Source organism: Mastomys coucha, chromosome X (genome assembly GCF_008632895.1).
Source record: "Mastomys coucha isolate ucsf_1 chromosome X, UCSF_Mcou_1, whole genome shotgun sequence".
NCBI classification, from domain to species: Eukaryota; Metazoa; Chordata; class Mammalia; order Rodentia; family Muridae; genus Mastomys; species Mastomys coucha.
Genome location: NC_045030.1, coordinates 130413175 through 130426284, shown reverse-complemented (window position 1 = coordinate 130426284; position 13110 = coordinate 130413175). Strand labels below are relative to the sequence as shown.

Below are 13110 nucleotides of genomic sequence, written 5' to 3'. Positions count from 1 at the left end.
TTAATTAACTGATTAAGTAGGTTTTCCACTGAAAAGAGAAAAAAAGATGCTGACTTGAAGCTGTTTCAAATATACCTTGTGGAGATACCAGATTTAATAAATTACTACCTATTTCAACAATTCCCTCTGAATTATCTACTCAAAACATCCTAACAGATAACAGAGCACAGATAACGAAAGACACGAAGAGACTTTTGCCCTTTTGTGATAGCTTGTTTTGGAGGGAAGGAGAAAGATTTTAATCAGTCTCTCTCTTTCTCTCTCTTTCTCTCTCTCTCTCTCTCAGATCATAAACTCTAGGAGTTCCACCTTATTTTTCTTTTAAATGAAAGCAGTATTTTCAATCTCCACTAAATCGACACTTTACATTCCAGTTCTAACATACAGAGTGAATCTGGACTCACAGAAAATTTTATGACATACTTCTATAAATACTCAAACCTTTATAGACATTTAAAATCTGCCCATGGCACTTTGGTAAACTTCCTCAATAGTGACAAGTTAAATCTAAGTTAAGAAGACTATATGATTTTGGGGAGACTAGAGACATTATTAGTCTTAAATTATATCCTGTTCCAGTTTTGGATTTTCTTTTACTGAGCATCAACAAATAAATAGCTTGCAAGTGGGTTGATAGATACATGTTGCCCTGTATCTCCATGTGGCCTACCTTCCTTAGAGAATAGGAAGAACATGTGGTTTGTTTCCTCTGTGGAATTTTGCTATGACTAAGGGAAGGCAGACAGTTTAGATGTATTTGCTTCTCTTCTTTAATAAGTATTCTAGGATCTGACCCCAAGATCTCTTTGGTCCCTTTAAGCTAAGATGGAGTACCAAAGACGGTAGGAGAGTCAGAAATACTACGTGAACTGAAAGCACACATATTCATGCTATTAACTTCGTAGCATTTTAAATTCTGATCTTAGTAGGCATTCAAAAGTTACAGCCAGACCACAGGCCTCACAGCAATGCTGTAAGGTACTAATTTTTACCCTCAATTTCAATTCTTTAGCCTTCAAAAAAACAAAAACAAAAACAAAAACAAAATAAAATTAAAAAATTTTAAATGTATACAAAATTTTAGTAGCACTATGCAGCCTAGGCTTGCTTTGAATTTACAAATCCTCACCTCAGCCTCCTGTTATGTCAACATACCAGGATTAAAGCTTCACTTTTTAATTCAGTAAACTTTAAGCCTTTATAGCGACTAAAAGTTAAGAATCTTAAGTTGTTAATCTTTTTGAAGAACTAAAGTTAAATGATGTTGAAACTCTATTAACCTCTGAACTCTGTAGCCTTTTCAAAAGATTGCCCAGTTTGCTTTCTAGATGCAAGAGTAAAAGTGAAAATCACGAACACCGGAAAACAAGTTGATTGTCAGTAGTCTCAGTTTGTATCTTCTCTAGCCCATGTCAATGCTCAAAGTCACATAGAAGAAAAGGAATCAGGCTATTTCTAAGTTCATGATAATGAATTCTTTGAAAACATGATCAAAGAAACTCCATGATCTCACATTTAGACTTAAGAGTCCTACTAGGCACCAACAAAGGTGTTTTTTCTACAGCATACTGCTTCATATACCCACAGCAATCTCTAAAGTTTGTTGAACTCCAAGTGGTCTGCCAGCTAATTTGAAACATCAACCTGTTCACATGTCAAACATGTAAAATTGGAGATGTACCACATTAAAAATTTTTGATAGAGAGAAACAGATACATGTTCTAGTTTGGAGATTATTTGACAGCCTAAAATTTAAGGATACAATGGGAAATTTTGATTGGTATCATTGCCTAACTGGAATCTCCGCTTGCAACTTAATCAACACAACGTTAAGTCTAAAATGTCACTAATGTAGCACTATTTTCTCAGTAGTTATCACTTGCAGAAATAATTCTCACTTTACATAAAGTAGAGAAAAACAAAAAACCCACATCTAATTAGAAAAGATTAGGGCCCTTTTTTATACCTTTGCATTAATAATAAATGAAAACAGAACTAAACCTAATGAAGGCACTATTGTAAATAGCAATGCATACCTTATGTGCACCCTCACCTCAAAAAAGCTTTGCCCCTAGGAACTAAGAATTATACTATGGCCCTTTTGAAAAAGTAAACTAAAAAAAAAAAATCTTATCATTAAGAAGAGAACTGAATTACAGACCCTAAATATATACTGACAAAATAAACTACTTGACATGAGTACTTTGAAGTTTCCCAAACTGTAAATGCAGTAGTCTTTGAAAAGCCTACTTAATCACCATAAAATTAAAGTAGTTAAGACATTTACCAGTGGCCTTTAAATGAGAATGTGCATGAGAATAATCTGGCATTAGTTAAAACACAGTGCTGCTCCAAATCCACACTGCCTATGGGTCTAGAATGGGACCCAAACGCAATTCTAAGGTCTTTTCAGAGGATGCTGAAAGCTGTGGGTGCTGGGGCTACTCTCTGAGAACCACTGGCCTAAATTATTAATGGTACATCAGCACAACCCTAACCAAAATTTTGGTCAAGATGCATGTAAACTAATGAAGAGAGAATAATGCTTCGAAAGAACACTGATCAAGTCACCCTATTACATTAAAACATCAACATCTGCTTCATGGTCTTCCTCAGTCACTTTCAAGGAGAGCACCTCTTCATTGAGGAAGAGCCCACTGAGCCTCTCCTTCCGTGCCTGCCTCTGCTCCTTCAGCTGCCTCTTGCGGAAGGCCTTCTGCTGTAGCTTTCGCTGCTTGGATCGCTTCTGTTAAAGAGAGAGATAAAAGGTCAGTAAAGTTTAGACATTACTGTATGCAGCCCAGGGCTGGTGGATCTAATTCTCTATTTTTGACATGTTAAGTTGTTCAAATTTCTCTACAAAGTGATTCGTACACCATTAAGTAAGCCATTGGCTTAGACTTTTTTTTTTTAAGTCTTTAATATGCTATTCTTGTGTCATTTCACTAGTGACCCTTTTGGCTAGGAAAGGTTGACAATTAATCATTTGCGCTAGCTACGGATAACAAGATACTCTGAAAAATTGTATTTTTAAGACATATTGTGTTGTACTGGTATCAACACAGCAAAAATGAAATACTAGGATACAAAACTGAATATAAAATGCAGAAAACATTGCCTAAATCCTTACTGCTTATCTTTTATGGTACATTTTACACCAGAGGACTAAAAAGTTTCTAGTGGCTGTGAAAGAATCATGCCTTCATAAGATTAGGCAAATGCTATCTTAAAAGCTTGTTAGGAGCCCAGTGGATATTCAATCCTCATCACTGGTAAACCAAAAGAGAATTGCCACATATCCAGTGAAATTCTTTGGCAACTAATAAGGATGCCTTTGTTTCATCCACTTTGACAAAAAACAAAACAAAACAAAACAAAACACAAACAAAACGAAGCAAAATGGGAAAGGAATCACTGTGTATCTTCTGATCACTAATGGGCTCCCAAAGAGATTCTCCTTTCATCTTTAAATTGCTCTAGTCTGTGCCACTGCAAGGAACCATACATACTCCCATGCTAAGCCACATAACCATTCCATGTGCACTTCAACTTTCTTTTACAAGTGCTCAACAACAAGTTTCAACTATGGAAGAAGAGAACAGAATTATGGAAAGCCTTATAGTTTTTGATTAATCAAGGAACAGTTAAGGTTGATACATCAAGAAAACACTAAACACACACACACACACACACACACACACACACACTCACACACACACACACTCACACACCCCAAAGACCTACACAACATTTTTAGGATCTAATAGACAGTGACATCATCAGCAACGACATAGTAAGATTTGCTTAGTAGTGAGTTGCAATCGTATTTCCAATATTTCTTGATGAAAACGAACATAAAAACCAGAGAAGATTGAAAGGTGACATGGTTGTGGGTTAAAAGTATTTGAAAGCCCTAGCATTCGACCGGTTCAATCAAAACCCAAACCAAAACCCACAGGCATCTATGACAGTGGGATGACTTTTAGTTTCCAAGAAGTTTAAGCAAAGGAGTACTACTAATGTTACAATTGAAAGGTAAAGATTTGTATTAATTAGACATTTTACTTTTGAATCCCGAATCCGCTCTGCTGCACTTGCAGACAGGTTGCTGTCACTGTGTGCTCGACTCATGTTGGCACTGGAGTTTGAAGCTGAATTTCCAACACTGGACCCACTGCTGCTTGCAGAACTGACCATGCTGGCACTGCTGCTGCTGGCACTGACACTGGCACTGGCACTAGCACCGGCACTGGCACCGCTCACTCCACTGGTGCTTGCACAGCTAAAGTTGCTTCTCTTCCAGGCCTCCCTTGTAGGCCGCTGACGAAGGCTATGCTCTTTGATATAGTTTCTGACCTTGGGACACACAGGCAAACACTGGTGAGTATTGCACCTTGATATTCTACCCTTGAGATGCTGGAGCATATGCCCAAAGTACCTTAAATGTCTAAAAGAGGTGGAATAAAAAGGTCGTAAGAAATATCTAAATATAGAAATAAATATCAAGTCAGGTACATTAATTCTGCCCAGCTTGAGCTTAATATCAGATTCAAGTCCAGTCTGGGCTATAGATGGAGACTGTTTGAAAAGAATACCCAAGAGAAGAACAGGGGAGGAAGAGCATGAAGGAAGGGGAGAACGGAAGGACTAAAAAATCAGCAGAGTTCCAAGTTCTAGCAAGCACATAGACCTATATTTTTAAAATATAAAATAGTATGTAGCAGATGCTATGGCTTTCAGAATTTGAATTTTAAGAACACTGAAATGAAAACAACAAAAATAAAACAGTGGTTATACATTTCCAAAGGTTCCCTATAAAGATTTAAGTAATGATTCTGTCTCTGACGAGTCTGCATTTCCCTCTTAATTTGAATGAGGGGCACAATGATGCCTGACTTTGAATTCAACACATCAACTACTAGAGAAAACTAGCTGGACGATGGAAAAAATATCCCTGTTGTGAAAGATGAAAGAGCTTTCACAAATGCTAAACCAAGACACCAAAAAGAGAGAATTAAAAAAAAAAATTGATTAGAGCATGTGCCAGAGCAAAGGTGTAGTAGCAAATATGTTATCTGGAAGTGATCGGAAATGAACATTGCATAGTACCTGCCCAGGTTCAGTTATTGTACCAGTGCTGCTCTTGTTGAGTAGAGCTTGGGGGGTTTCCTGCAGGATCTCACGAACTCTAGGCTGGCCTTGAAGTCCCTAACTAGTCAAGGAACTTCTCATCCCTCCAGCTCTGCATCCCAAGTGCTAGGATTACAGGTGCTTGTCACCACTCCAGGTCATAATTAGCACCTTGAGTCTGACAATTCATCTGTTTTAAACTAAACCCTAATCTGGACCTTAGTCTAAGTCATCCTTCAAATGGTGAAATAAGTTTCAAGGTCCAGATAACTAAAAGCTGAGTCTAGATCTTCACTGACCACACAGACATATAAAATATCTTAAAACCATATGCTCTCAACTATGGTCATCTTTTTTTTTTCTTGGCAGTAGCAGGGGTTGAATTCAGGGCTCTGTGCACGCCACAGTGTACCACTGAGTTACAATTCCTCAGCATCATTTTCTTTCTAATGTTACATTTCCCAGCAGTGATTCTGGCCTTGATAGCCTATGAGTATACATATGATTACACAAGCCTACACTTTATAAGACAGTGGCATCTTCAGTAGATAAACAATCTATATTTACTTTACATACCTGCTTCAGTTTTTCATCTGTGAGACAGTTAAGTTCAATGATGAACTCACTGTCTGTAGGGGAGATCTGAGCAGAAGGATCAATGATTTTAATAATGTCAAGTTGCTCCCGAAGGCCCATCTCAGTACTGACTTTACGGCTCAGATACTCAATATATTCCACCTATGTGAAGAAGAAGTACAACAATGCCAGTGTTAAAACCTGACCTTTGCTATGTGAATTGTGACAAGTTTTAGATATTAGAAGAATTGTTTTGCCCAAGGCTCCAATGAAGAACCAACTACTGTCTGAACAAGAAAGCTGATTGTTCCTTAGGATCATTACTAAGACGTCATAATTTCACTTGTTTCCTGCGGGGGGAAAAAAAGGTGAAACTCAATTGTAGACTTATTAACCAATTCACATAATTCAGTGGCTACAAAGAGAATAAAGGGGGCTTCACATCCTCTCTACGTATAAGTTCTTTTCCACATACACTTTTAATTAAGAACATCAGTGGGAATACCGGGTGCAGTATGCTTTAAAAGAAAAAAAAAAAGAAAAAAAAAAAAGAACATCGACATCCAAGACTGTCAACATATTTACCTGTTCATCATTTGTCATTGCACTCCAAGCAAGCTCATCTAGATTCCGGTGCTTGTTTTTCTTCTTAGAAACCAGGCAAGGTGAACTTGGAATACTAGGTATGACGTCAGAAAGTACATCGCTTCCACTGGCAATGTCACTGCCAGGTAACTTATAAAAGGAAAAAAGGCAAGGGTTAAGAAAATTAAACATGGCAAACTGCAATTTAAATATGGTAGCACATTTTATACATCAATTAAATGTTCCTTTAGCCAGGCATGGTTCGTACACATGCCTGTAATACTCAGGAAGTAGAGTGAGGATGACCAGCAGTCTAAGGCAGACTACTAAACAGAGCTAAATAGCCAGCCGCAGGTCACCCTCAGTTATAGAAGATCATGTGTCAAAAATAAAATTTACACTGGGCAGTGGTGGTGCACACCTTTAATCTTAGCACTTGGGAGGCAGAGGCAGGTGAATTTCTGAGTTTGAGGCCAGCCTGGTCTACAAAGTGAATTCCAGGACAGCCAGGGCTACACAGAGAAACCCTGTCTTGGAAAAACAAAATAAACAAACAAACAAACAAACAAATAAACAATTTACTTCAATACAAGACTAAGGGCAAATAAATATCTAATTAGAGGATCTTTCAGGTGAGGTTAATTCTGAACCATACTTAATTTTATACAAAAATACCAATGTCAGGATATTCTCTTTGAAGCTTTCCCATGAAAATGTACTTTCTAAAAAGCATGAATCATAACTAAGAATTTCTAAAATGCTTATCTAACTTTCAATGATCACTAAGGCGTTTAATTTAGAGCCACAGTATTATCGGGCCATAGAACATGAATAAGCAGGAGTCAGTAACCTCTATTAGAGGAGACCCGAATGATCTGCCACTTCCTGGTTTTAGTCAAGACATAGAACTCCATGAATTCTTCTCCTCCAGTGCACAGTAACAATATAAGAACAACTGAAGTCATTTAAAATGTGCTGGTAATATAAAGCAAATACTCAAGACAGAAATATTAGAAAAGGGAATGAGAAAATAGAAGACAATGTATAGACAAAGAAGAAACTACATCTAAAACACGAAAAATGAGATCAAATCAGAAAGTGAGACAGATATCAAGAATATACTGCCTCTAAAACAGAGTGGTTTACACAGTTTTGTTAATGTATACTTAATAAACAAAACCACACAACTGGTGTATAATTTGATATATTTGAACATGTACATACATACACTCATAAAATCAAGACAGTCACATCAAAGTGATAGGCACATAAATATCTTCTAAAAAATTGTTAATTTAAATGTAGTATTTTTAAGATACACATCAAGAAAGAGGTTAAAATTTTTCTTAGCAATTTTCATGATGACAAGCTGCATCAACTTTCTTTTTTTGGTTCTCCAGAATTTGCAACTATATTTGACTTGATGATTTCAAAGCCTTGAAAATTTCTAAAACAAGCCCAGTTTTAGTACTAAATACCACTGCTTTCCTATGCATTTGAATACTAATATATACATAGCACTATAACAGTGGAAATCATGATCATTACATGAAAATGTTATACTTTGGAAGGTAACACAATACCATCCATGTACAATTGCATGATGTAGCACGTGCCAGATGTTAAGAACAGAGACAGGCAGATCCTTGGGGCTCACTGGCCAGCCTGCCTGTTTAACTGAAGAAGGTCAATAAGGGAAACTTTCTCAAGAGACGTGTTTGGTATTCCTGAGATTGGCCTCTGAATTCTACATGCACACCCCCCCCCAATAAACATATACTGAAAATACCTATACTTGGGCTGAAGAGATCACTTGGTAATTGAAAACACTTTTTGCTCTTGGGAGAGGACCTGGGTTCGAGTCTTAGCACCTATATGATGGTTTGCAACCATCTAGAACTCCAGTTCCAGGGGAACTGATGCTCTCTTCTGACTTGTGTGGGAACCAAGCAAGTAAAAAAAAAGCATGATAAACAGACTTACATGCAAAACATTCATAAACATAAACTAACTAAATATAAAAATCCCCATACTTTCAAAATTTAAGAAAATTTTCTTTTAATTTCTGGGACTATTTGTTTGGGGGGGGTAAAGCTATATGATATGCACTTAATTTCACATCTTCAGTTTTGTTTGTTGTGAGAGATAAGGTAGTAGTATAAAAAAGTAACGAATAGTAGTTTTGTAATTTTTTCAGTGGGAAGTTTAAAACACCCTAGAATACTATTATTGATTTACTTATTTTTTTTTTGGAGAGAAAATCTCACACTATGTGGAACTCTCGGTATGTAGCCCAGGCTGCCTTGTTCCTCCTGCCTCAGCCTCCCAAGGACTGTGGGTACAGAGATGTGGCATCATACCTGGTGATCTTACGTAAGTTAATTAATTTACTTTGAATCAGACTCTTCAGTGGTTGGTGCCACCACTTCAAAAGAGAATCAGAAGCTTAGAAAACACAAGTGACACTTGGTAAAATGCATTGTCTTTTTTCATTCTTTGCCATGGTTTCTGATCACTACCAAGGCAGTGCTTAATGACAACAGAAAGAAAGGAAAAAGACATTTGGGAAAGAAAAATAATTTAGTAAAACCACAGATTGCAAGAACACAGGATGAAGTTAAGAAAATGACACAAATCATCATCATCATCATCATCATCATCATCATCATCATCATCATCACCATCACCATCATAAGACAGCAGGAGTGATATAGCATGCCTTTAATCCTGGCACTTGGGAGGCAGAGGCAGAGAAGCACAGAGGTGGGAGGATCTCTGTGATTTCAAGGCCAAGCTGGTGTTCATAGCAAGTTCCAGAAGAGTCAGTACTATGCACACAGTGTGATCCTGTTGATCAACAGACAGACAGACAGACATGATAAATAAGAAAGAAGGAAGTAAATAAAATCAGTGCTGAGGATGTGAACAATAGAAGAACTACAAGCACTCCTGTAGCATATAGGAGTAGACACGAAACAATTTCTAAGTGACAGAACTTGATGAAACAAAGAACGAAGGAAGACTGGAACTAGGCATGAAGCTTTTGTTGTAATCTCACAAACACTCTGATACACATAAAGACGAAAAATGGATGGATGAGAAGGTTTTGAAGAAAGAAAATAATTTATAAATTGCTTAGAAACATTCATTACTCTCTACCTCCTGATGCAAGAGTAGCTTCCTTGAGATTCTGCTTCTGGGACTTAACACAGCACAATGGACCATACCCCAAAAATATAAAAATAAACCCTTCCTTAAGAAAAAAAGAACTATTTGATAATTAAATGGTTAAGGAGTTACCAAGGATGGTTACCAAGGAGTCAAATATTAAGACTACTGGAAAATAGTTCACAATCACATAAGCCAGCCAGGATGGTATACTTAAAATTTTCAAGTGTTAACCAATTCTTCTAGCTTAACACACTTATTCCCACAAATAACGCTATCCAAAGAAATTCATATAAGTAGTGACCAAATTCAAAACAAGTCTAGTGTTTTCAAATATGCTAGGCAAACAGGCCCTTTAATGTAGTATGAAAAAAGACCGCAATTTGGATATGGACAGAGGAAAATGGGATGTGTGCAAATATTCTTTGAATAGGCAACAGTCATTATTCACTATGCTATAAGATATGTCACAAAGTCTCATGTACTTTGTCCATGGAACCACTATAATTTGAAGTAACATCACAGATCAAGGACTCAGCATCAGATAATGAGTTACCACTGAATAACAAGGCCATTCAGGTGAAAATGCCAAGTAGTCAATTGAACATAAGGGGCTACAACAGCAGTTGTACAGTCCAATTAATTGTATTAGCTCCTATATATTAGACCAGCAATTTCCCACTTTATAATTGACAGTCAGAATAAAAAATGCTTACAGAATCCCAATATCTTTCTTTCTGCCATCATCAATAGCTGTGACACATGGACAGAATTAAATCAAACCTCTGTCATATTTTCTGCAAGACACAGCAGAATGTGAGTAACCTCATTTCTATAACAGCTGATGTGTAATTTCAGATGGCACTTCCAGATTTAAAGTGTGACAGCAAAATTACTCACTCCCTGCATTCTCTCAGCTTTCTTGCTCAACAACAGAGATGGTTTCTGAAAGTACATCTAGTCAAATATAACTTTCCAAAGAATAGGTGAATCTCTTATGTTAACTATAGCAGCACCAAAACACTTGCTCAAAAGTTTAAGTAGACACAGATTTTAACCCTGACAGCTGATGATGTTTAACCTCTAACTACAATGATTTTGCTCTGTTGATCATAACAATAAGCTGCAATCATTATCTTGCACGATTTACTTAATATTAGTTAATACTTGATAATATTTAATATTCACAATATCTCACAAAGTCAAGGAAGCATTTCAAACCTCCAAACATATTTAAATGTTAAATATCTATGAAGCAGACTACCTATACTCCAACACAAGGAGAAAAATCTGGCTGTAGAGATGGCTCAGCAACTTGCTCTTGCAAGTGGATTTCTGGAAAAAAAAAACCAGTAGCTACTCTAAAAAGGCAAGATCTTCATCTTTGGATGGAGTAGCATCTTCGCATTTGCAGTGCTTTCAGCATTAAATGCATAAGTAAAAAGTCAAGAAACACTTCTCTCTTGGAGGACATTTCATAGTATTTTCTCATTTGACATATACAACCTTACATCACCTACATAAGAACTTTCTGATTACCCCTCCCTACTATTCGATGGGCTCCAGCTTATAGAAGTGCTTTCCTTGTTTATATTTGCTTGCTTACTTCTTTCTTTCTTTATTTCTTTGATCTGTTGGGGAGCGGGGCAAGGTTTCACTATGTATTCCTGGCTGGTATGAAACTCACTACCTAGAGCAGGCTGATCTTGAACTCACAGAGATCCACTTACCTACCTTTGCATCCTAAGTGCTGGGATTAAATACATGGGCCACTATGGCTAAGTCTTCCTAAGAGACCCGTATAACTCTGATAAGCAAGCCTAACAGGCTGTGAATCTTGTTTGTTAAATTGACTGGACAAGGACTCGGGTAAAAAGGCAAGATCCTAGATGCTCTTGTGAGAGAATTTCTTTATTGGACCATTAAAGTGGGAAGGCCCATCCTAAATATGGATGGCAGTCCAGATAAAAGAAACATGTAAAAGTTAGAAGGAAGCTTTCTTTTTTATCCTCTTGGCTTCACTTCTACTTAGCAACTTTATATGCTCTGTTGTGGCTGTTGCTGCTCTGTTCCTTTGCTGATATTAGAAGCCAGTTTTGGGCTTCCAACATGGGCTGAAGACTAGTGGCTCTCCCCAAACTCTCCAGACCTGCAGCACTAGATTGAAACTACTGAGACACCAGCTTCATGGGTTTTCAGACCCCTGTTGCGAGATGACTACGGTTGGACTACCCAGACTATACCATGTAAGCCAATCTACTAAGTCTCCATTTAATATGTATTTATTCTATCAGTTCTGTTCTTCCAGCAAACTCTGACTAATACATAGACATAAGAAAATTAGACCAGCACTTGGGAGGCAGAGGCAGGTGGATTTCTGAGTTCGAGGCCAGCCTGGTCTACAGAGTGAGTTCCAGGTCAGCCAGAGCTACACAGAGAAACCCTGTCTCAGAAAACCAAAAAAAAAAAAAAAAAAAAAAAAAAAAAAAAAAAAGAAAGACAGAAAGAAATTTAAAGGAACTAAATACTATGAAACATTGAAACATTAGGGCCTATTTCAGAAATATAAAAGTGATTAACCATGAAAAGCAATCACTGTAATAGTAATAGTATCAAGTCTATTAATAGATCAACTTTAACCATTCATTTAATTTTAGAAATCATCTAAAATTTCAATAAACACAGAAAAAAACATTTGACAGAACCACTTTCGTGACAAAAGAATATACTGACTAAACTAGCAATAGAATGCAAATTCCCGTTTGATTTACAGCATTTACTGAAAAAACGTCTACTTTTGCCAGGCAGTGGTGGTGCACACCTTTAGTCCCAGCACTTGGGAGGCAGAGGCAGGCGGATTTCTGAGTTCGAGGCCAGACTGGTCTACAGAGTAAGTGCCAGGACAGCCAGGACTATACAGAGAAACCCTGTCTTGAAAAGAACAAAAAACAAAACAAAACAAACAAAAAAGTCTACTTCTATCATTATATTAAATGGCAAAAAACTGAAAGTACTCTTCCTAAGAACGGGGGGGGGCAGCATAAAAGATAAGCTTTCCCCAATGTTATCACCATTTTTTTACTTTTTTTCAGGTAGGAGAACATCCAGGGTCCTACTGTCTAGCCCAGGCTGGCTTCCAGCTGTCTCAGTGTCCTGAGTGACAGTGACGGGGTTATAGGCATGCATCATCATTACTAGGCCACTTCAAAACTTTTATGATTAAAACACTTTAATGATCTAAGTAGAATGAACAAGCAAGAAATAAACAGACTGTAAAGAAAGGGAAAACCATTCACTGATAACATGATCTTAAATAGTGGAAAACACAGATGAATCGATCGACACAAAAGGGAAAACGCAAAGCTCACAAGTTCAGCTGCAAGATACAAACTCAGCTCCTTCCTTTCGGCCACCCCCATGCCATCCAGACTGAGGAAGACCCGGAAACTCCAGGGCCACTTGAACCAAGGCCACGGCCACATCACTAAGCACTGTAAGCACCCAGCAGGTCATGGGAATGCTGGAGGCATGCATCACCACAGCATCAATTTTGACAAATATCATCCAGGTTACTTTGGGAAAGTTGGTATGAGGCATTTCCATCTGATGAGGAACCAGAGCTTTTGCCCACCTGTCAACCAGGATAAATTG

At 37.5% G+C, this 13110-nt stretch overlaps 1 protein-coding gene and 1 pseudogene across 1 annotated transcript in view; one reads left to right on the top strand and one right to left on the bottom strand.

Annotated features, from left to right (window-relative positions):
* The window catches only part of Fam199x (family with sequence similarity 199, X-linked), a 27818-nt gene continuing 14708 nt past the window's right edge, over positions 1 to 13110 (bottom strand). Inside the window, exons 3-6 of the mRNA XM_031368532.1 lie at positions 6292 to 6441; positions 5707 to 5868; positions 4066 to 4356; positions 1 to 2746 (exon numbers count right to left, since the gene is read on the bottom strand). Of these exons, the coding sequence (XP_031224392.1) occupies positions 2576 to 2746; positions 4066 to 4356; positions 5707 to 5868; positions 6292 to 6441 (774 nt within the window). The 3' untranslated portion in view covers positions 1 to 2575. The remainder of the gene's footprint in view (positions 2747 to 4065; positions 4357 to 5706; positions 5869 to 6291; positions 6442 to 13110) is intronic.
* Positions 12877 to 13110, top strand: part of LOC116088823 — a 386-nt pseudogene continuing 152 nt past the window's right edge.